The 25949-nt window shown below is 37.5% G+C and overlaps 1 protein-coding gene across 1 annotated transcript; it reads left to right on the top strand.

The window, feature by feature from the left end:
* The first annotated feature begins 11307 nt into the window (after nucleotides 1-11307).
* Nucleotides 11308-24773, top strand: LOC129275271 (interferon-induced helicase C domain-containing protein 1-like). Its single transcript, XM_064108610.1, has 7 exons — nucleotides 11308-11615; nucleotides 13704-13844; nucleotides 14409-14597; nucleotides 16361-16526; nucleotides 17322-17445; nucleotides 18593-18827; nucleotides 21153-24773. The coding sequence occupies exons 1-7, from the start codon at nucleotides 11324-11326 to the stop codon at nucleotides 21626-21628; spliced, it is 1623 nt and encodes a 540-aa protein (XP_063964680.1). The 5' UTR covers nucleotides 11308-11323; the 3' UTR covers nucleotides 21629-24773.
* Nucleotides 24774-25949: the final 1176 nt, after the last annotated feature.

Genomic DNA, 25949 nt, shown 5'->3' with positions numbered 1-25949 from the left:
AATACTTAATTACAATCATTCAACTCAAACAGGTTTTTGGAGTTGTAAAATTGATAAAACCCAGGAGCTTCCGGGGGCGTTGCCCCCTGGACCCCCACCGGGGCGTTGCCCCTGGACCCCACCCGTTAGCAGCGAGCGGCAAGCCGCTCGCCCGGTGGGCTTCGCCCACCGTCTTGTCAACGACATTTCCAAAACCCTTTCAGCTTTTTTTTTCATACCCAATTTTCATGCCTGACTTTCACTCGCCCCCCCCCTCCCAATATCAACAAGGAATGGTTATCCTTAAGTAAACAACCAGGCACTCTCCCAGCTAATCCACCTTCCCCCAAGGAGAAGTGACCTTCATAAGGCCTGGCAGAGAGAGAGAGAGAGAGAGAGAGAGCAAGAGAGAGAGAGGGAGTTAACTGGGGGTGATTTTTTAAAAACTTATTGTTATTTCGGCAATTGTGGGTCATTTTGCATCGTTCAAAATTTCAGTTTGATCTCCATCTAAATTTTGAATCGTTTTTAGACATGCTATTGTCCTAAAACAGATAGAATACAAATATATTCTTTCAAGATTACTGTCAGCCAGGAAGCTCTGAAGAGTTTGTTTATACTATTACGTAACAAGGACAGCTGCAATCCCACTCCATGCCGTTCATCAGCCTGATGTGGTGGCATATCAGCTCTTATCAGCAGCTGCAGTCACTAAATGGACCCCACCCCAGTTTAAACGAGAGAAATGAAACTTTCCCAAAAACTGAAAGTGGGGTGTCGATACCCCACTTGAGCTCCCATTGACTAACACGCAAGACATTATCAGCAGTCAGATGAACCCCACCCCAGTTTAAACGAGAGAAATGGAGCTCTCCCAAAATCTGAAATTGGGGTTTCAAATACCCCACCTGAGCTCCCATTGACACAACACGCAAGGCAATGGAGTTCCTGTGTTATAAGTTGGTGGGGTATTTTTTAAACACAGGATTCGCGTAATGGCTATTTTGAATGTTTAAATACAGTATTTATCACCAAAATTACATAAGATATGATATATTTTGTTATAAATCATATTTTCAGACAATATTCACTTATACAACACCGTTTAGTCAAGCAAAGCCAAAATCATTTGAAATCATTTGTTCCCATTCACACTACATAAAACCGTATGGGCCTGTAGCGGCCATTTTGACTTTCAAAATACAGCATTTATCACCTAACTGGCAAAATAAATGATATATCTTATATAAATTATGCTTTAAAACAATATTTTACTTATAGATCATGAATTTGTGGTGCTCCTACCTGTGAATAATGGTTTCCCAGTTTGCATTATACATAATACAGTCAATGTCTATGGCGGCCATTTTGAAAGTCAAAACACAGTATTTAACACGAACTTGAATGATATATTTCGTTGAAAATTATGTTTTTTAGATAGTATCCCATTAATCTATCACGTATGCGCATTTCAGTGTTCACCCTTGTGATTTCTTCGGTCCTTTTTCTCATTGTACAGAATAGGCCTACTGTTAGGGTCTTTGGCAGCCATTTTGAATATCAAAATACAACATTTATCACATACATGACATATTGAATAATTAATTTCGTTAACAATAATGTTTTTAGTTAGTATTCCACTCGTTTATCTCAATAATATGTATTTTAGTGCTCACTCTTGTGGATTTTGGGGCACCATTGCCATTGTACATATACTGTTTGGGCCATTGGCGGCTATTTTGAATATCAAAATACAGCAACGTTCCCATACATGACATAATAAATGATATATCTCGTTAGTAATGATGATTTGCATTCATTACTTCGTTCAAAGATCACAATTTCTTGCGGTTTAGTGCTCATTTTTGTGAAAATTAGATTTTCCTATTCATATTGTACATAGTAGAGTATACAGGGGCCTATGGCGGCCATTTTGAATATCCAGAAAATAAATATTTTGTCAAAAATATTTTTTCCAGAGAGTATTTCACTCCTGCCACAATTTCATGCATTTTACAGCCAATGGGAGTACAATTTTATTATTTTTATGGGTAATTTGCATATTTTGGCGGCCATATTGGATTTTGCCAATTTGCGGAAAATGCTCAAGGTTACGCGAGTGGCATCATTCAGATTGGTAATCAGCACCCTCGAATTGACAAGAAACCATAAAAAAATATTGTTTATATGAAAAAACAAGGTTATGCCTCTTCTATCCTGGACTATATGGCAGCTTTCCAGTTGTTGTGTCTCGCAACTCTCATACTCTGTGATCATACTCTGCTATTATAATTGGTGTTCATGATTTCCATTTTTCCCAGTTTTTTGACATCCCAAATTCTATATAACTCTCGGGACGTCATGGGAAGTCATGAAAAGCAGCAATTTAATCATGGAAAAGTCATGGAATTCTGTTTTCAAATCATGACGAAAAACCTCCATTTGAGAACACTATACCCCAGTTTCTTTTTCACCAATTCTCTTCTCCAAGTACTCTAAGCCCGAACTCCCAAGCAAGCAATTTAAGTATCAAAACACCTGTTTCTTGACCTCGGTCCGAAGATAACACGACAGCCCAGCACATACAGTCACGAAAAGCAGCAATTTAATCATGGAATTCTGTTTTCAAATCATGACGAAAAACCTCCATTTGAGAACACTATACCCCAGTTTCTTTTTCACCAATTCTCTTCTCCAAGTACTATAAGCCCGAACTCCCAAGCAAGCAATTTAAGTATCAAAACACCTGTTTCTTGACCTCGGTCCGAAGATAACACGACAGCCCAGCACATACAGTCACAGCAGGGGGCCACACACGATGGATTGCAACGTGTCTAGGAGCCTGCTATGGAGTTCCGTGTATACACGCGGTGAAGTGCAACTTTTTTCTTCTTTCTTCCTTTCTTCCTTCCTTCCTTTCTTTCTTTCTTTCTTTCTTTCCTTCTTTCTTTCTGTCTGGCTGGTTTTTTTTTTCGAACGTTAGGACTGTATCAATGCGTGAGTGAACGGCATGCATCCCATATTTTCTTGCTGGACGGACAGAAACTATGGGATGCGTCGCAGCGCTGAGGGCGGTCCCTGCATGCAAAGCATACCGTAATTTTTATTCGCTTATTTTCCTTATTTCGAGGTCGATTTTCTTCGTTCGAAATTGAAAAAGGACTAATATTGGATGTCTGAATACAATATGCCTTTGGAAACGTGATTAAATATCGAATACAATAATTTCATTCCGAAGGTCCTTCTACAGGCAGAGAAGTCTTACGTAATAGCACAGCTGTTGTTTATCATTTCGTCCTTGGCTTTACTGGCCTGTGGAGGTGAAATTGAGACAACGGGGATTACCTGGCCAAGATGGGTTTATCGGGGCTTGGAAATGTTCAAATGAAAAATGAGAGTTTCAAATGAAAAATGGAGTCTAAAACCGCAGTTTGCGATCCGAACTGTGGTGACGCCTCAAATGGGGTATTTTCGTAATGTTTCTGTGGGAACCCTGATATTGGTCAGATCATGCACCAACCGTGTACCCATTTATCAAATTATGTATGATAAATGGGTGCATCGGTGTTCAACCATGACCAGTGTTGAGTCACGTTCTTAAATACTCCCCGAGTCAGAATGGCTGGCCCCTTGTACTTTGATCCATTGCTTGAATACACGGGGACATCCCGATAGACCGCGGGTCCGATAGACCGCGGGTCCGTTAGACCGCGGGTCCGATAGACCGCGGGTCCGATAGTCCGCAGTGTGTGTAAAATTATGATCAGATATATCAAATGTCATCGAGAGGTCCAAAGGTCAAATGATACGAGGCCATGGGGTTCTATCAGGTGCGGATCCATGGGGGGGGGGGCGAGGGGGAACTGCCTTAGCCCCCCCCCCCCACCCCCAGCTCAAAAAAAGAGGGGGGAAGAGGGGAAAAGGGAGAAAATAAAAAAAGAAAGAGGAAGATGGGAAAAGAAGAGAATAGAAAAGAGAGTACGAAGGAGAAAGGAAGAGAAGAAAAAAAGAGAAGAAAAGGGGGAAAGGAAAGACAAAGAAAATGGGAAAAGAAAAGGGGAAAGAAGAGAAAAAAAGAGAGGAGGGAAAAGGAAGAGAAGAAAAGAAAGGAGAATGGAAAAGGAGGAAAAAGAAGAAAAAAAAGAGGAAGGAAGAGAAGAATATTTAAATAGAGGAAGATGGGAAGAAAGATAAGAAAAAGAGAGAGAGGAAGAGGGGAAAAGAAGAGAAGAAAGCGAGAGAGAGGGGAAGGGGGAGGGAGAGAAGAAAAAAAGATCAAAAGAAAAAAGGGGGAAAGGAAAGAAAAGAAAAAGGGAAAAGTAAAGGGGAAAGAGAAAAAAAGAGGAAGAGGGGAAAAGAAAGAAAAGAAAAGAACGGAGTAAGGAAAAGGAGGAAAAGAAGAAGAAAAAAAGAGGAAGGAAGAGAATAATATTTAAAGAGAGAGGAAGATGAGAAAAGAGAAAAAAAAAAGAGTAAGGGGGGAGGAAGAGAAGAAAAACGAGAAAAGAGAGAGGAAAAGAGGGAAAGAAAAGACAGAAAAAGATAAGAAAAGGAGGAAAGAAAAGATAGGGGAAAAAGAGAAGAAAAGGGGGAAAGGAAGACAATAAATGAGAGAAGAAAAGGGGAAAATAAAGAGAAGAAAAAGAGAGAGAGAGGAGGAAAAGAAGAGAAGAAGAAAAGGGGAGAGGAAGAGGGGGAAAGAAAGAGAGAAAGAAAGAGAAAGGAAGGAAGGGGAATGGGGATAAGAGAAAGAAAAAAAGAAAGAAATGGAGATGGGAAACGGAAGAGGGAGATGTTGACCTGGACGTCGATTTGATGGCGCCAAAATGACGTTCGAACATTAGGGCGCCGAACTGATGTTTGAACAGGAGGTGCGCCAAATTGATATTCGAACTAGGGGAGCGCTAATTTGAATTTTGACCACATGGTGACAAATACATGTTTCAGAGAGGGGGAGGGAGGGCAAAGTTATATTTCACATGGGGGCGCCAAGTTTATGTTCAACCGAGGGCGACAAATTGACCTTGAACTTAGGGGGCTTAATGCAAATTCATTTTTGACCGGAGGCGCAACATTGCTCGTATTGCCTGTTTATAGTGAAATATATGTCCTGCCCAAAAAAACTTAAATTAATGCGGCTGAATTAAAATATCCCGTTTTTACGATAACAGACAAAACCAATGTTTTCGAGTTTTAAGTCTGTTTAGCAAGATAGATACCCTGTTCAGGGTCACAAAAAAGGGTTATTATCAAATTCAGCTCGCGCTACGCGCTCGCAATATTTGATTAATGAGGTATGCATCCTCTGCATCAATCCCACATGTAAGTGTTAGTGTTTTTCAAGTCAACATACATTTGGCCGATCCAGGGGGCAAAGATTTCCCCCCCCCCCATGGTGGCGCAAAAAAGGGGTAAGAAACAGAAAAAAAGAGAAAAAGGACAAGCAATTAGAATAGGAATCATACCTTAGTCTTTCTTAAGTCAGTATATAAAAAAATTGAGCTCGCGCTTCGCGCTGGCATCAATAAATTGTTTAGTTATATACGCATCCCGACCTCACAGTTTTTTATGCGAACGAGAAGCACAAGCTGAAAATATTTGATATTCTAACCTGACAACTGAAAATGTATTTTTCATTTCATCAAGTTTTCAGCTAGCGCTTCGCGGTCGCATTCATTTCTTAATAGATATGCATCGTGTTCATCATAACAACTACTAACATAGGCGGATCCAGGTGGCCCGAGGGCAACCTCCCCCCTATTGACAGAGCAAATAAATTGGGAAAAAACGGGGAAAGAAAAAAAGGGGGTAAGAAAGGAAAAAAAAGAAGACGAAACATAACAGGAGGAAGACGAGTGAATAAAATAAGGTCAGGAGAAGACTTGGAAAACAATTTTTGAAAATATTTAATGTCATTATATTAAAGTTTCGCTCGCGCATCGCGCTCGCATTGCCTGTTCGATGAGATACATATCTTGCTCAATATGCTGATATGTAGTTTAAAATATCAAGTTTTGATATCAATATACAAAACATAATTCAGCTCGGACATCGATCTTTCATTATTTTGTTTTATTTACCAATTTATGTTTTTAAGTGCTCTGGAAAATGTCCGTTTTATGGTTTGAATCAACATTTACAACATTTTGTGCGCTCGCACTATTTGGCAAGTAGGCCTACCTATTGTCTTTTTGTATTTCATATAAGATTTTCTAAATATACCTTTTCAGGTGTCTCGATTGTAAAAAAAAATAATAATAAAGGCCTATGAGCTAGCGCTGTGCGCTCGCATTTTGATTGATGAGTTATGTATACCTATATATTAATTCTATAACAAACTACTTAAATCCCCCCATTAAAAAATTCCGGATCGCGATTTGCGCTCGCATTATTTGCTAAAAATATATCAACCAATGAATCCTATTCATGATTACAAAAATACTTAAAATATCCAGTTTTCAGGCCTCATGCACTGTCAACAAATGTCACACACTAGGCTTAACAGTTTTGTATAAATTCATAATAACTAAATTGTCCCTTTTTCAGAAATAAATATCGACAAGTTTTAGGAAAAGAAATAAAAGACAGTCATCATTCTTAGATGATGACAAAATGTCCTTAGGCCTAAAATGTCTCGATCCTAGGTCAAAATAATAATAAAATATCAGCTCGCGCTTCGCGCTCGCATTATTTATATAGTGCTATCAAATTTCACTATATACACAGTGCTGTAAACAGTGCTTAAATTGACCCTTTTCATATCGGAATTTCAAATATTATTTTCAGCTCGGGCTCTGCGCTCGCATTATTGATTTTTATGATGAAAAATGAAATGTATTCAGATTGCCAGGATTCTGTCGAACTCTAAAACACGCGCACGCATGTTTTTTTTAGATACAAAGCTTGATCTTATTCAAAATGTGCTAAAATTATCCAGTTTCGGATCAGAATATCAAAAATTTTCTGCTCGCGCTTTGTGCTCGCATTATTATTGTAAAAAGATACAAAAAATTACCCATGCTTTTTCATGATTGACAAACATGAATCGAATGTCCCATAGGTGGATTTGAAATCTCATCTTTTTAGGTTGGAATATAAAAAATGTTCAGCTCGCGCTTCGCGCTCGCATTATTTAATCGTTGAAATATGTATCGTCTTAATGGCTAACTACAAAACATCCTTAACAGGTCCCTTTTCGACCAGGCCAGAACGAATATTTAACATTTCTGCTCGCGCTTCGCGCTCGTGGTAATTATCTAGTTACATACGCGTCCTGTTCAGGTTCACAAACATTGCCCAAAATGTTCAATTTTCAGGACAAAATACATGAAATTTCATTTTTAGATTACATAGGGCTTAAGAGATTATTACACATTTATGTGGCTTATAAAGTAAAGCTAGGACTGTTAGGACATGGGCGTTTTGCCCACCCCCCCAAAAAAAAAAAAAAAAGAGAGAATCAAGACTAAGAAAAAATAGAGAGAAAAGGAAATGGATTAGGATGAAATATAATATTATTTACCAAATATTATGTCAAAATCTATCACAACCTTGTATTTTTGTAATAAAAATGTCGGCATATTTGCTTGCTCGCTTCGCTCACTGGCAACTTCTTATTAATTTTATGCGATACACCATATCGAGCTCCCTCGAAATTGTTGGCTCATTACGGCACTGGGACAACCCCTTCAAAGAAAAAAAATCAACTTTGAGCGGCCGATCGGGGAAAATATGGGTGAAAAAATGGCCCCTCCCCCTATTGGCGGAAGCTGGGTCCGCCCCTGACTTAGGCTTTCAGGATATAATACATGAAAAATCTATTTTAAAAAATCAGATCGCGCTTCGCGTTCTCATTATTTATTTAGGCCATGTGAGATACCTCAATGTGTTTTTAAGAATGAAATCTCAGATTTTCTTTAATGTCTACCCCCCTCCCACTTCATTTATTTTTATTGAACTTGGTGCCGTCGCCACCCCCCCCCCCCGTGCACCCATGCTGAATAAATACGCCACTGATGAGGAGAATTAGTCGATTGCTTCGAGATTGCATTATTCCCAAGAGGTTATCATTAATATTATTGAAGGGTATTCTAAATCAACAGTACAGAAACTACAGCTCCCGTTCACACAATATTCTAGTAGGGCCTACTCTGGTTAGAAGTTACACCAATTTGAACCCCCCCCCCATCGCTCGTGCTTCGCTCTCCCATTGATATCACATTATATATTGATGGATTTTTTTTTATAGAACACATGAAAAAGTGGTCTTTGTTTTTTTTAATGTGATTATAAGATAATTCAAAATCCATTTAAGGCACTTAAGTTAGCCTGGCCAGGAGGGAGTGGGCGCCATTTTTCGAAAAGTACACATGGGCGCCAAAAATCAGGTCAAATTCCTCCCCTCCCTCCCAACGAAATCCTGGATCCGCGCCTGGGTTCTATAACAATAACCCAATTAGGGCAATCACCCCCTGACAACTACTTCAAGGAAAACATTATCCCCATATTTTTACCGCCGGGGACTGTTACCCCCCCCCCCCCCCCGGAAATTTACTCTCCAGACAATTACCCCGGATAATTACCCCTAGTATGGAGCCTTGAAAATGCTATCAACGTGAAGACATGGCGTGGTACTTTATCTTGTCATGTCTTAATTAATCATTGGTGGCGGAAGGCAAAAAAATGTAGGGGGTCCACCTGAAATTTTGGGATGGACACAGGTAAACATTTTGACAAGCAAATCAACCAAAATTTATAGGAGGGACCACCAAAATTTCTTGACAAGAAAAAAAAAGGTTATCAACCAAAATTAGGGGGGGGGGACAAAAAGATTTTAGGGGGGCCCACCTCAATTTAGGGGGGGGGGACGTAGAAAACAAATTGACAAGCAAACAAAAAGGTTCTCAACTAAAAATCTAGGGGGGACCGTCCCCCACCTCAAATTTAGAGGGGAAATACACCCCCCCCCCCGCTTCCACCGCCTAAGTAATCAATACGCTTATTATTTCGACATAGCGATATATTCTATCTTGTCAAGTCGATATGTCCACATGGCGAGATATGAAGTGTACAAGTCCCGGCGAGAATCCCGATATATCGCCTTGTTGACATGTAACTTTTTATAAGTGGACTGACTTGGCAGGATAACGTATCGCGCCATGCGGACATAATAAGCTTATTTAGTCGACAAGGCAAGATAAAGTATCTCGCCATGTCGTCAAGTCGATGGCATTTTAGAGGCTCCGTATGGCGTCTAGAGGGTAAATTTCCGGGGGGGGGGGGGGTAACAGTCCCTGCACGATAAAAATATGGGGATAATATTTTCCTTGAAGTAGATGTCAGGGGGCGATTGTCCTTTGGGTCATCGTTATAGAACCCCATGGACTTGTATCATTGGCCTTTTGACCTCTTGATGACATTGGATCTCACTATATCCTGATAATAATTTTACACACACCGCGGACTATCGGACCCGCGGTCTATCGGACCCGCGGTCTATCGGACCCGCGGTCTATCGGACCCGCGGTCTATCGGACCCGCGGACTATCGGACCCGCGGTCTATCGGACCCGCGGACTATCGGACCCGCGGTCTATCGGACCCGCGGTCTATCGGGCTGTAACCGAATACACTATGTGCTGTACCACCAGAGTTTGTGCTTGCTTGCTATAGATATATTGCAAGCCCTCTTGAAGTGCTTTGAGGTGTGTGTTTTTTTCAATGATTTTGAAGTACACTGTACAAGTATCTTGTATCTATATTTTCAAAAACGTTTAATCGATAAGTTGAACTCGGATTAGAGTCACTTGGAATTTACCTTGAATTCGGGGACCGATTAGTAGCAGGCAAGGGTGATTACATGTAGATTGCACACTAAATCAATTGAATTACAAAAAGGAATAAGTAAAGACATGATTAAACCCAAATAATATATTGAAAAGTCATTCAATCAAATCAATAGCAATAACAATGTTGATTGAGGATACTTACTGAAAGAACAATCTTACTGAACAATGTACTAATTAGAGTGATATATCTATAGATTTGTTATGATAACAGGAAGTTGAAATAGATCATGTAGAAGAATACGTGGGAGCATTTTATGAAAAGACTTGTGGGATGCTTTCTCTAATAAGTTTTTTTTATCCGACAGTTACTTTTGTGATATTAGGACCCTTATGGTACTAAAAGCCAATCAAAATCAAAGATTTGTCAAATTCGACAATTACTTGTCAACAACAAATATTTATGAAATATGCTCTCCTTGGGTGAATTTCATGAAAGGACTTGTCTAACTTTTTATCTGACAATCTATTTATCCGTCAGTTAACAGAGTAACGGTGCTTCTCGGCCAATCAAAATCAAGAAAAATTGATCTGACAACTTGTCAGACACTGACAGCAAATGTTGATGAATCTCTCTCCTGTATATCGCTATTGTAATGAAGCTCCTATTGATTGTCCACTTTTCCCTCTTAGTTTCACTTCTGCCTTTCCAATTCCTAGTATTATATCCATGATACAGGATGTATACACTTCCCTTCTGTAGGTCCTTGTGACTTCTAGGTTGGTTTATGATGTTTGCCCAATGTCCAGGTCATCTACCACAATCATAGCTTAAAGGGATTGATTAAATTTGTAAAAAAAATGTACAAATTTTACTTCTGACGAAGTGAGGGGCATATATCATATCCTTTCCTAGTTATTAATATCTGGAAGTTAGATACAAAATTGAAGTTGCTATTTTTTTCATTGAAGCAAAAATAATAAAGGTAAACTATATCATGGTTGAGAATGTCCAACGTACAGCATGTGCGTGAACCAGTACAACCTGTCTATGACACAGATTATGCCAATAGAAACAATGCTTTATAGTGTACGTGATAGTATGCTTCAAACTCTAGCTTGGATATCTTAATGTAGGAATCTCCCATAGTCTGTAAGGTTCTGGGGATTCCTTTCTGACCTAAAATGTTGCAATTTTTAACAGCGGCCACTAGTCGAAATGCCACTTTGTCTGCTTTCACTTTTCATAACCATCTTTACTTGAACTAGTTTCTGTGAGGTAAGCCCCCCCCCCCACCCCCCGTAAGCTACATCCAAAGCTTTACTTTTGTCTGCTGTGCAAATGCCTTCATTTTAGTTAAGTGGTCTGAGTATGCAGCCTAAGGTTCCTGCCTGTGACATGTATACAGAAGGCACCTATATCTGTGCTAGTCTTATGTGAAGACCCACTTGTTGATTAAAGTTTCAGGGTCTTTGCTTGCAGAAGCTTGTAGAATTTCTCCTTAGCTTTGACATAATCTCCTCTATTTCTTCACACGCAGATCGGTTGTGGAGAAGATCATGGGCGAGATGGAAGAAAAATATGCCATATCAGCGGAGACTGGTGAAGAAGGTGAAGCAAAGAAGCTTGCCCGCCCTCCCTACGGCACCACGACGTACGCCAATTGGATCGTCCCGCTCTACAAGGAGTCTAGGCTGTGCCGCGACGAAGAGAGGTATGCTCCGGCGATGTTCCTACTGATGCTGAATGATGTGTTGATGGTGAATGAGGACCTTCGTCCAAAACACGCCATGCTCCATCTCAAAGAAGTGGAGAAGCTGAAGTTAGACGATGCTTTCAACGGAACAGCAGGTAAAGCTGTGGACAAGTAAATCTGGAATGTAGACCTGGGGCCCATTTCATAAAGGACTTGCAACTGTTGTAACTTTGCCATTATGGCAACTACCATGTTAACCTTTCTGATTGGCTGATGAGCCCTGTTACCATGGCAGTTGCCATTATGGCAAATTTACGACAGTTGCAAGTCCTTTATGAAACATGCTCCTGGGGGGCGTTTCATCAACATTTTCGTCCGACAAGTTGTCAGATCTGACAACTTTCCTTGATAATGATTGGCTGAGAGTCACTGTTACCATAGTAGCTGTCGGATAAAAATGTACTTGTCGGATAAAACGTCTGACAAGTCCTTTCATGAAACGCTCCCCTGGTGGTGTTTCATAAAGCTGTTCGCAAGTTACGATGGAATTTACAAACGACTGGTAACCATTTCTTGTGGTAAATTATTTACGCCAGGGGACCATTTCATAAAGAGTTACAACTGTTGTTACGTTTCCATTATTGGCAACTACCATGGTAACCTTCATTCTGATTGGCTGTTGAGGCATGGTACCATGGTAGTTACTATTATGGCAAAATTACAACAGTTGTAACACTTTATGAAACGGGCCCCAGATTTTCATATCTGATGGATTAGTTCCTAAAAAGAGATCACCAGTCATTTGTAAAATCGCTCATAACTGATAGACAGTCTCATGAAACACCAACATAGTGCCTGTAACACAAAGCTTAACAATGATCATCAAACATTTTCTACAATCGATTGCATTGACTACAATGTACAATTAATCGTAAAAATCAAGCAGACGATCAATCGCTAACCTTTGTGTTACGGGACCCTGGACTATGTAACATTAAGCTTAGCGATTGATCTTGGTTCTGATTTATACTACGATTGATTGCCGTGATTTTTTGTTTGATTAAACATAAAATTTGCTGCACTGGCTCCCTATCAAAAATCGGATTATCTTTAAGATTTTGTTGCTTACTTTTCATTGTATTCTTGGATCAGCACCACAATACAGTCTTTCATTTATCAATTATTACAGACCAAGCAGGTCTTTGCGCTCATCCACTTCTGGCTTCCTTGTTATTCCAAAAGTTTCAAAAGATTATTTGCTTTTGCATGCCCCACTTTGTGGAATAGCCCTGAAGACATAAAAAATGTACCTCTGTCGAAACTTTCAAAAATCTTCTAAAAACTTTTTTATTTAACTCTTAGCTCTTTATGCGCCTTGAGCACTCTACAGAGTGGATTTGGCGCTTTATAAGTCACATTATTATTATTATTAAAATCTCAGCCCTGCAATCAATTACTAAGGTTTATGTTACAGAGCCCTGGGCCTTCTTATATATGAAGCCATCCATGTAGTTTTGCACACCTTTAAGAATGACTAGAATATGTAGTGTTGAAATTTGAGCGAAAAGAAAAACAATAAATTCATGGTAAAGTCTTTAAAATCAAGTCAAATTATCATGGTAGATCTGGATCTAATGTTTTTATATCGACCCAACTGTAAAATAATGAAATCCAAGCTGAAAAGCGAGCACAAACAGAAAGCTACGCATGGGATTCTGTCTTATTATTGCTTGGAAAAAGACTTGTCACATCACAGGAATTTCATGTTATTTTGATAATTTCTCTGCAATTACACATTTTTGTACCAAAATCACTTATTGGGCACTTACATTTACAATCATACAAAACTTGGCTGGCCCTTCTATTGGATACCATTCAAACCCATTCTAAGAACACTACCCCAACTTACATTTATATGTTTAACACATGAAAGTGACAAGGATTATACAATGTGAGAATGGACCTCATTCTGGCCTGCCTGCCTTCCCCAAGAGGGCGCTGTTTAAACCGACTTGTCTGCATTTTGCAGATAATTCAGCATTCAATCCCGGCCATGGCACTTATGCCTGTGAGCAAGGAATTAGTCTTCAGTGCTATTTTATCCTACATTCAAATAAATGGAAATACCATGCATTATTAGTACCTATGTGTGTACTTGTGTTTTGTTTGTATTTTTTTTTAATCTGCATAACCAGTATACAATTTTTGTCATTAAATTCATCATTATTGTCCTTGAAATGCAGGAACAACCTGTTATCGGATGGCCACGGAGCAGATACCAGAACTAAAGAGACTCTCTGAGACTGATCGTGTCGGGCTCACACCCAAGCTTGTTTGTCTGACTCAGAAACTTGAAAAGATCTATGATGATAAAAAAGCTATTGGTAAGAAGACCTCAAACTCCCTCAAAGGTTTTCTAAAATAGTAAATTTATTATAGTTTTAAAATAAGCTTTTGCTAAAACATATAACGAAAATAGGTATTGAAAAAAAATTATTTTAACCGATTATCTATGGATTTGAGCTATATTTGATCCATTAGTACCATGTATTTATTACATAATGAACTTGGTACTTAATTGTTTAACATCACATTCACCTTTGGCTCTTTTTTTATTTTCACTTCGCTTTTACTTTTCGCTGTTTATCATTGTATTTTCAAGTGATACAAAGTAATGATGTTTCAACCAACCAGTCTTTATGCTTATGTTGCATTACTTCTTTGTGTTATATACTTTTACATTTTCTGTTTATTTGTATCTCCCCTCTACCCTCCCTAACCCTTCCTTCTCTCCAATTATTTCTCCCCTCTCCCTGATCTCTCAATTTTCTCCTCATCCTCCATCTCTTACTCTCTTCCTCCCCCTCCCTTTCCTCCTCTCCCCCGTTCATACCCCTGTTCCTCCCCCACTCTTCCCCCCGCACTCTTCCCCCCTCACTCCCCCATAGGCCTAGTGATCTGTCGTAGCGCAGCTGTTGCCAAGTACCTGACTAAGATCATTGAGGAAAGCAACACCGCAATGGCTAAGGGTATCCAACCGCAGCATCTAGAGGAGTTAGGGGAGTGTGCCGATGACGGAGAGGAGAGTGAGAGACGTGCCCGACAGACGGCCATCTTGGATGACTTTAAAAGCGAGGGTAAGCAGAATGGATACAGGTATCTTTGACAAAGTCAAATCTATTGGGGTTCCGTGACATTTGCTCCGGCGACAATTGCTCTGATGGAAAATCTGCAAGTTAAGCCAAATATAAAATCCAACCTCCAACACTCAATAAACCCTAATACTTATCTTCACATTATTCTCAACCAAAAACTCTATCGCAGTCCTCGCTCTAACCGTACACCCTCTGAGATATCAAGACCGGAGCAAGTGTCGCAGGAGAAGTGTCTTACCACCTCTATTGAGACTATGAAATATGTTCAACTTAGAGGAAATTTGACTTTGAAGAGGTATATAAATATGTTTGTGCATAATCTGGACCCCCGTAACATAAAGGTAAGTGATAAATAGATATTTTGAAAGAACAATCCTGATTGGATCGTCGTCAGTCTGCTTAACGAAATGCGCATGCAAAGATGATTTTGATAGGCTGTTTCATTTAGCGATTAATTGCTAACCTTTGTGTTACGGGGCCCTGGTCCGAAACATTGTTTTGACCTGGATGAATATTCAGCTTATGGGAGGTTCATTTATTCAAGTTTACCTTTATCTCTCATAGCATTTTGAAATAACTCATACAGAAGGAAGGAGAGAGTCCAAAACTCTCCCTTCAGAGGGCCACATTAGATGACTTATTAACAGGCGTGGATCCAGAGTTGGATTTTTACGGGGTGCGAGTTTGTCTAAAAAATTTGGCAAGCTAAATATTAGGGCTGTTATTGCTAACGTCTTAATTGCTAGTCTTGTCGATAATCGCTTGTTTTTTGCCACATAGCAATATTGATAACCTTTCTTTCATTGTTGATAATACCTGCTATTATGTAGGGACACTGATTTTCCGCGATTTCACAGAATTCATGGAACGGCCTTTTGAAAGTGGCTTTTCAAATGGAAAATCACAAAAAACATATTTTTCCTCAAACTGCACAGAATAGCAACAGAAATTACTTCAAAATCTCAACAAAATACGAATACTTACTAGCCACAAAACACCCCCACTTTACTATAATCATGACAATTCAAACATCGTGACTGCAATCAACTCCATTCGATCAAATAAAAAACATCACAAGCGCAAGCTCAATTTAGCGAAGTACCAACTAACGTGGAAGGCAGCACACGGCTGTGTGTTGCTGCCCTCTACGTTCAAAGATCTACAGCACGATATCAAAATGGCAGATAGGCGAAAGACATTGACTGCTCAGAACGATGTCCAAAAAGCCCCAAAATTATCAATAAAACTTCATCTAACCCTAAAATAATGCTAATAATGTGAAAGGTGAGGATGTATTTATGTTTGTTAAAAGATATTATGTAATCATTTATATCCAATGAACGCAGATTTTAAAGCATTCTTGGTACAGTGGCCGATACAAGTTTTGACCAACACGAGTATGTGACATCGCTATAATGCATACAAAAATGCGTATTGATTATGTTCTTTTGTTGATAGTTATCGATATCGGTAAGATATTTTTAGCAATATATCGACAGAGAATTTTCTTAACGATAACAGCCCTACTAAATATAAAAAAAAGGGTTACGACTCAAGTTAGCGAAGTACCAACTAACGTGGAAGGCAGCACACGGCTGTGTGTTGCTGCCCTCTACGTTCCCTCCATTTTATAAAGGAGTGCACAATGAAGATGTTGTTGGGGTGCACCATTATATTGGATCCTTGCCTGATTAAAACTTCTATGCAGAAAAGAGTCTTTGATCATTACTTATTTCTTATTTTAGGGCGTATCAATCTGGTGATCAGTACAGACTTTGAACAGGTGGACCTCGAGCTGCCCGACTGCCATTTTGTGATCCGTTACAACGAGGTGTGTGACGAGCTCGGCACGATCCACTGGTCAGGCAGGAGGAAGGCCAAGAAAGGTCATTGCTTCTTCATCACACAGAAGTGAGTGATTAGAAGTATTGCATGTGGTAGTGGTAGTGTTAGTTGCAATGGCCGAGTAGTGGTATTGTTAATGTTAGTGTTACTGGTAGTAGTATCCTTAGTTGAAGTGGTAATGGTAGTATTTGTGGAAGTGTTAGTGTTAGGGTTAATGGTAGTGGGGGTGGTGGTAGCGGTTGTAGTGGTAGTGGTTCTGTCCATGGTAGTGGTAGTGTAAGGATAAGTGGTAGTAGTGTAGTGATAGTGATAATGTTAGTGGTAGTAGAAGTATTAGTGGTGGTAAAGTTAATGGTAATGTTAATGGCAGTGGTATTGTTATAGTGGTAGGTGTGACGGTGAGCCGTGATATGTTGCATTATATTAAAAAAGAGAGCGAGCTATTAAAGAGGGAGTGAACTGTTTGTGGTCTCTCATTGACTGTGTGTTATAAATGCATAGTCTTGAAATAAACTTTTTCAGATATCTACTAATACTACAGAGAATAAATTGACCTGTAATTTTATGTATAGAGAAACTAAAATGTTTTGACAGGAAAAGTAATTGTTTTGCTACTTGGTAATATAATTATTGAGGTACAAATGTATTGAGTAGTTAATTAGCATGTTATCATTCAAGTGGGTCTATATTGCTAGACTACACTAGCATTATGGGTCAGGAAACTGGCCAGGTATGAGTAGTTGATGACTCGAGATGGCGCTATTGGTTCTATCTGCTTTAAATGATTGATATTACTTAATGATTAAAAATGATTCAAATAAAGTTGTTTTATCTTGTATTTTTTCTTGTTTATTATCACAGGGGAACGATGGTTTGTCGTCAAGAGGAAATGAAAAGAGAGGCTCTGATGGAACTTGAAAAACATCTCAAGGTTCTTAATGAAATGGAGTCCAAGGATTGGTATGACAAAGTAGAAAACAAACAGGTAAGAAGTTGATACAGTGCCATTACTTGATTACTGTGGACCTTGTAAATTGCTCTGATGCCATATTAATTTTCTGCATTATTAGATATTAATGAAAAAATCAAATCTGCAAAAGTCGAGCTTCCTTATATATCAGTTGATATCTGCCTCTTAACCCTAAATAGACTGGGCTATTTCGATGCCTAAGAAGACTGAGGGGGGGGACTGATTCAGCCCCCCTTATGATCTCAGCTGTCGATCGCGCGATCTCGACGAAAATTGGCATGCGCGTTACCCATGGCATAATCTACAAAAACTACAAGATCAAATTCTGCGTAAAATCTCATTGCTAATTAATTATGCTAATTTATGCATAAAATCAAATGTTTGCTCTAATTATCTAAATAATGCCCCTAAAATGCTAATTCTTGGTACACAGAAACTTTATATGAATCTAATCAAATGTACCTTAAAACAATTTCAAAATCACATTTATTTTCTTATGTATTTTATTGTTTTCTAAATTTCTAATGTATTTCTTTGTTTTTCAACTTTCTGTTTTTTATTGTTTTTTAAATGGAAATTGTCGGGGACTTTATTTTGACCATATATACGATGGAATTAATTGATTTTAATCAGTAAAAGGAAAAATAATGATACATTTATGAATTTAGGCTAAAGACACTATTTGCATTGGATTTGTACGCAAATTCACGGTTTTGAGCAATGTTGGGTCTGCATGCACTTATGAAATGTTGCTTAATTTCGGAACCGACCGTGTACCCGGGGGTCGCAATTTTGGTCTCAAAAGTTGCGCGAGACTTGAATGTAAAAAGTCAGTGAGTGATGTGGTTAAAAAATTTGTCACGGCAGATTTATCATGAAAATTGTCGAGGGGGGGGGGCTGAATCACCCCCCCCCTCCCCCATCTTCTTTGGGTTAAGCTATTTTACACCACATACAAAGCATGTGTTCATTCAAACAATTTCTGTGGTCACAGCTGCTACTGGTGATTTCTCTTTTAAGTTTGTTACACCTTGATTTTTAATTCAACTGTTACTTATCCACTTGTCTCATATGAATTTAGGTAAAGTGCTATGATACTGCTGAAATGTATAAGAATTCTATTGCATATGGTAAATGTATTTATGGAATCGTATCGTTACAGTTTGCCTGTATGAGGAGCAACGCAAACCGCGACTTTGTGGTCAATTTCCAGCGCTTCAACCGTCGAGCAAGGGACTACACCCTCCTGTGCCAAAGCTGTCGTAAGTTCATCTGTAACGCTCATTTCCTCCTGAAACGGGGTATCTACGTTTCCTGTCAGGATTCATCCATCAAAGAACGCTTGAGCGTCCAAGGGATGACCTCCCCGCTCAGAAGGACCGATGATGATGTAACTGGTAGGTAAAAAACTGGGGTGGTATTCTGAGATCCATTTTATCTCAGATAAATAAAATACTTTATCTCCATAAAAATCAGTGAGATAAAATACCCTTAAAATCTCTCCGAATTGGTATTCTGAGAAAAATGTTCATTTTATCTCTGTAAGACACACCTACTTTTGAAGTAATATCCAATGAGTAACATGCTTTTAAAGCTCTCTCATCTCACTAAACCAATGGAAATCCATTCCGCTGTGAGGTGTGGCAAAGGAGTGAGATTGCGTCAATTTATTGACTTCAAATACGCTTGCTCTATACGCTAGCGCGTCTTTAAAGAGATTTCTCTTTTTTTTAATGACAACATTCTCTTTTTTTAATGTCTATATCGCATCTTTTCAAGCATCGGTTCAGAGACAATATTAGTCAAGAAAAGTCTTATGAAATAATCCTTGACTGTGCAGGGATAACGTTATTAAAGGTGTTACTCTCAATGAATATATAATTTTTCCTCATTTTCAAATCAACATTTGGATTTAATTCACCAAGAAATATTGATGAAATCAACATCGCAGAGATAAAATACATGTAGCTCCTACCCTCTTATAAGTTTATTTTTTCAAAGTAACATGAGCGCAAGCACATCATTTGCGTTGCAATGGTAAGATACGCGATTTGTATGTCTATGCAGGTACTGTTCTGTCGTGTATCATCTATCAAAACGCAAGATAAAATTTATGCACAAGATAAAATTTAAAATTTTATCTGAGAGATAAAATGTCATCTCAGAATACCAATCTCATTTTAAGAGACCAAATAACATATTTTAAAGATAAAATGACCTCAGAATACCGCCTTGGTTCACCAGAGGTGGTATTCTGAAAACATTCTAATCTTTGTTCTTATCTTGTTGAGATAGGAAGACGCTAAAATCATTGCAAATCGGTATTCTGAAAATCTTCTTAACACGTTCTTATCTCTGTAAGGCCTGCCCCTTTCCCGTCTTCAACACACCCATTTTTTCAGATTTTACCAATCAAAATACACTTTATATTGGCAGTTTAACCAAGAGAATCGTTCCTTATGTCAAGAGAATATTATGCGCTCTGCAGGTATAATAATTACTGGTAATTATATGATTGCATGAAATTCAGAATACCATATGCGTATTATGTTCTTATCTTTTTAGCGCATGTTGGTAAAATATGTGCAAGTTATAATTTACGTGCTCAGCATAGGTTGTAAAGCCAGAAAAGATAAGAAAAAGAATGTTTTCAGAATACAAATTTTAGATCGTGATGTAGATAAGAACATATTTGAGATAAGACAATTTTAGAATACCGCCCTTGGCCTTTAATTTTCAATATTTGTTACAACAAAAATGGGTGGAAATAATAAAAGGCATATTGGCTCTCCAAGGCTGTGTTTCTTTTCTGTTGTTGATCAATGAAATACCAAGTACATGACATGGCACATGTCTAGTGTTGTTTCAAAGTTTATTCTTAAACATCATCAGACGGACTGTACATGTACATCCAAAGTGTCGTCCATGTGTTGTGCTGCGCATGCGTACTGTACAATATATCAATATTATGACAGACGCAAATTGCGTCTCGGTCTTGACTATGTGCATCAACATAGACATATAGCCCTGTTAACTATGGATAAAAACCTTTCAGATTGCAATTGACGAGTAAGATCCAAGGATGTTCACCAAGTAGTGAATATTGCCTTGAAATGGTGTCTTGTTGAAAGAGTTGACTATGTGTTGCAATTGTTCAGTGTTTTCATTGATTGTCTTGCATCCAGTATTGACTTGCCCAGAGACAGCATACAATCGTATATTTTCAATATGTTTTTGTAAAGATTTTAGAAATCAAACAATTTTTAATAAAATTAATGGCAACATTGAGATACCGGGGCTTCCCAAGTAATTTTACCCTGTATTTTTTTACCATTTAGTTTTTCCTAACATTACTTTTCATTTTACAACATTGCGTATCATTGTGTTTGGATTAGTTGATTTTATTTTCTTCCAATATTCTATTAAATACATGGTTACATTCAGTAATATGTCTGAAAAAAATGCAAATCTCAAATGGATTATTTGAGCTTGATTACATGGCTGGAAATAATGATAATCCTTGTGTTTACTGATGCCTTTTAGTTTATCTTTGTTGTGTCAGGTATAATTATAATATGCCATTATCTTCCCAGGACCCTGTAACATAAAAGAATACAATCAATTGTATAATTAAGTATAAATGTATGTCTATGGAAAACTGTGTACAAAAGTTACAATTAATAGTAAATATCAATCGTATCTCTGTTTGTTACACCCAACAGGCGTCCTGAAGTGCACTGGGCAGAGAAACGGACAACCTTGCCAGAAGAAGCTAGGATTTGCCGTTGACTACAAGAGACTGGAGGTCGAGGAAGGTTACGGATTGGATGTTAAATCTTTCTTCTTCAGCTACCTCGAGGGATCACATGCTGATTACGTCGGGAAGGAATTCGATACGTGGGACGACGTTGATTTCTTCATATACGTTGAGGACAGGGAGGATAGACAAAGAAGCGACGGAGGTGGAGGAGGAGGGGATGACGGTGATGACGATGATGATATGGATGACAATCAGGGTGGAGGATCAGCAGATGGAGGGGATAGTAAGAAGAAGGAGAGCGGAGCATCGAACGTAGGAGGAGGGGGGAGAACGCAGACCACGGTTAGAGCCAGAGGGGAGGAGACGTCGATGGAGACAGAGAATACAACGCAGACCAGGCAACGGCGACCAAACATTGAAAAGAATGTTGATCGCTAGGTAATGTCCTTAGATTTTTGCATAAAACTCACCTGCTATAGAGACTCATGGTCTATTACTATTTCTATTTTTATACCATTCTGCTGCGTATGGTAACTTGTTCACTTGTTCATACTGCCTTAAATATACTCTTGGAAAAAAAAAAGAATTTCAAACTTTGATTTAATGATGTTTACTAATGTCAAAATATCTTGTTCTCCAAGACATGAGATGTGAAAATGGAATTGAAGAAATCTGTATTGACCACAATATTAGTAAGGTCACAACTTTCTAGAAATGTGATTTTTATGTGCTTATAAGAATTTCCATTGCTTTTTTTTTCAATAGAATAGTCTGCTCGTTCACACAGGAGTTTGCTTCTGGTCATTAAGATATTTCATCTCATTTCCTCTGTAACTTTTTTTTTCAGATAGAAGATATATTTTAATGTATATTGCAGATACTATGTGGTGTATATCTATAAATGATCTGTAAGATCTAGAATTACTATATAATTTGTATAATGCATATTCTACTAATCTACTGTGATGCCAGTGAAGAATGACCATCCTAGAATGACACAAAATGTATTCTTTATACCAGTATACAGGTTCGAATACATAATCTGCTTCCATGGGAATCAGTTTTAGTTGTCACTATAACTAGGCAGGTGGCTGCTTCATGTAAAGATGGGGCCACTACCTGTTCGACTGTACTTCTTTTGAACAGATACTATTACCTAGCTGTTGAGTTTTTTCATTGAATTTTAGTTGTTAAATAGCGGTTATTTACAGTTATACCTTTTAAACAATAATTTCACATACGCTTTGCTTCCAAATATTAAAAAAAATTAACAATTTGTGATTTCATGTACTTTTTAAGTGTGTGTTAAGAACATCATTTTAAAATGTGCTTAATAATGTTACTTTTTTCTGTTCCATCCTCTTCAAGGCTATATTTTGCTTCTATGATTTTGTTTTTATATTATAATTACCAAGCAGCTCATGAAACACATTTTGAATCGTGTTTTCAAATATTTGAGAAAGGTGTATTAATACAGCCTATCTCTTTTATTATACTTGTTATTACCTCTTGTCTTTTAAGTACTCTTCCTTCTGAAACATCGCTTAAGTTGGTGTATAAATTAAGAATTATGATGATCTAAATTTTATCATTCATATATATGCAATTTTTATGAATTTGTTGATGTTATAATCTTTATAAAAATATTTTGTCTTTAGTCCGTTGGTGTAAGGTTTGATTATCCAAGTAAGCATTCAAATGACAAACAAAATTCATTAATTGCATGGCTGGAATGTATCGTTTGGCTCTCAGCTAATCAGATGCAAGGATTTTAGGAGCTTGTAGTAGATTACCGAAGTAATGACATCACAAAACACCTTTTTTTATTTCAACGTTTTTCATACCATATCTTGGCAGGGCATGATGAAAAACACCCACGACCAAAATTAGGTGGGAATCGGTCTATGAGAGCCTTAGATATGACCTCATGAATACATAATTAGCCCCAATGAAGTCGATGTATTATTGACCTGGCTCTTAACATTTAGAACCAACAGGTTGCAAAAAGGGAAAATTGATGACATCACACTTCGGTACTCTGTAGTTTTCTATGAAAATCACTCGCAATGTGTTTCATGAAACATCTAGTAACATTGCTGATGTTTTAACATCTTTAAAGAAACATTTATTTAGTACTTTTACTAACCAATTCGCTTTTTAGCCAATCACATTCAAGGTTTTTAGTAGCTCTTAACAGTTGCCAGTGACAATCAATGACAGGTCACTTCGTGAAATGTGCTCCTTGATTTACAGTTCCTACCATCTGAGTCCGTAACACAAAATTAGTGATTAATTGTACGTTGTATTTTTATGATTGATTGTACATTGGAGTCAACGCAATCAATCGTTTAGAAATGTTCTACGATCATTGCTAAGCTTTGTGTTACAGGCCCCAGATTTGTAGAGAATGATGAAGAGTCCTTAGATTCTGTGAAACAAAACTTAGTGATTGAATGTTCATTACAACTAATGATTGACAATAAATCTTAAACAGTCCCATTAGTCTCATTCATACTCCATTGTGTTCCGGGGGCTGAAGTTCAAATGTGATTTTTTTTTCATGTATAACATTAATCATACAATCAACCTTACGATTGATATCAAAAGCATGTTCAGGCAAATGAGGTACTATAAGGGTTACCAGTGATGATGTGATTGATTTTTGTCTCTCTATATTAATTTATTTTAATGTAATGACTTCGTATTTGTTTTAAGACTATGTCAGCAGATTTTAATGAATTAGGGATCTTGAAATACATGTAGAATATTTTAGAACCATTTAGTATGAAAGTACTATATCAGTTTGTTAATTTCATGTATGCTCACTTTGTTTGTCATAATTGATTTGCAGGAAATAAAAATATTGAAGCATTTTCAAATAGTACAGCAGAATCCCCACATTGCCATATGATTTTGAGACTGGAATAAAAATCTGTTACAAATATCAGCAAATCTGTATTTTGGATAATATGATTTAATGAATATTATGGTTTAGAAGGAACATCTTTATGATGATTACAATACATGTACCTTATATATATACATGTATATATGGCTTTCCTACATTAACTTTGATCACAAAATGATTTTTTTTGTTTACATTTTCTTAAGCACCCAATCAAAAATAATGTCTTTCATTATTGTCACATTGCATGATGTTGATATCAATATCAATATCATACCTAAATGAAATGGACTTGAAAATGTTTCACCTAAGCAGTTGAATTGTTTTTATGAACTTGTATAACAAGTGCTATAAGATTTGTGTTAGATTATGAATGTGAAGCTACGCTTTATAAACAACTCTACATTATGTTTTATAGATATATTTTATACAAATTACTGCATATGATTTTGTTATATGACACAATGAAAAGGAAAAGTTGTGATTATATTGTGTATGGTACTCTAATGAGGGTGATCTATATTGTTCATTTTATATTTCTATCTTTAAAACATGTGCATCTACATTTTCAAATGGTGATGATAACAAGAACATGATGATAATCATGAATACATGTTTCTTTAATAGTTCATTTGCAACTACTTATGACTGAGAATAAAGATTCTGTACCGACCATTATTCATTAATGATTTGGAATTGGTCTTTTGTCATCAGTAGTCACTTGCCTAGATTGATTTTAGTTCAAATCGTGCCATTAGAATGATCAGTTTATGGGTTAGGTTAGTTATTTTCTTTTCCTTCAGACCTTTGGCCTGTTGTTAATATTTTATTCCTTGCTAGAGTATGAATATGAGGAAACGCCTGCGTGTGATTCCCAAGAGACTTCAACTTTGAATACAGGTGTCTTTGCATAAGTAGAATCTTTTCAGACCACAGAAATCTATTCGACTTTGTAGAAATTTGACTTTAAGTCCTCGACTACTGATACCTGGCCTGGTTCCTAACCCACAATGCATCATTCTGAACAGTGAAGTCTTAAGATATATGCCCACTTGAATGATAACATACTAATTCGCTACTTGATACATTCATAATGATACCGCAATACCATGAATCAATACAATACTTTTCCCCTCAAAACATTTTAGCTTCCCAATATAACTAAAATTACACTCAAATGTATGAATGGTTACCTCAAAAGGTATATTTTATGATTCAATATTTATAACAAACTGTCAATGGTGATAATAACATAATCATGTTAAGCAGGGCCCGCTGAGAGAACAGTTTTCGGAACTGAAGTGGCTTCCCTGGGTAAAATATGACATAATTATTATTATTATAAAAAATTGTCAGTTTGTTCCATTTTGAAACTCTCTTATTCCCCATGCACTTGTATTTTCTATAAGTTGTAATAACTTTTGAAAAAGGGCACTTTCATCCATCAACTAGGACCACTTTAGACTTCCATTCAGGGTCAAAGTGTAAGATCCTGGGTCAAACTTGTGTGACAGTGTGATGACAACAGATTGAATCTTAAAGGGGGGGTCTAACCCAAATGAAAATTGTTTTTTTTTTAAGGAAAATGAGATGAACAGATTGGTAAAAGTTTGAACGAAAGTCAGAGAAAGAATGGGAAAGTTATATATTATTTTAAAAAGTGGTGAAAATGAAATCAATACTGCAAAATCAGACAAAAATGCAAAAGATCTATTTTCTTTTAAAAGGCTGTAAAGACAATTTTAAAAAGCACTATACCTATGGGGATTTCATATGGACCGCTACGGAAATATCCTTCGATGATTGTGATATGCTCCAATGCACAAAATAACTAAGATGCCATTTTTCCCCAAA

The sequence above is a fragment of the Lytechinus pictus genome, chromosome 13, assembly GCF_037042905.1.
Source record: "Lytechinus pictus isolate F3 Inbred chromosome 13, Lp3.0, whole genome shotgun sequence".
Lineage (NCBI taxonomy): Eukaryota > Metazoa > Echinodermata > Echinoidea > Temnopleuroida > Toxopneustidae > Lytechinus > Lytechinus pictus.
Note: the sequence above shows the minus strand (reverse complement) of the source record. Positions and strands in the feature narration are given on the sequence as shown.

Coding starts and splice junctions, on each gene's coding strand:
- LOC129275271 (XM_064108610.1), top strand. CDS start 11,324: ATGGGCGAGATGGAAGAAAAATATGCCATATCAGCGGAGACTGGTGAA. Junction 16,527..17,321: donor TGCTTCTTCATCACACAGAA/GTGAGTGATTAG, acceptor TTATTATCACAG/GGGAACGATGGTTTGTCGTC. Junction 17,446..18,592: donor ACAAAGTAGAAAACAAACAG/GTAAGAAGTTGA, acceptor GTATCGTTACAG/TTTGCCTGTATGAGGAGCAA.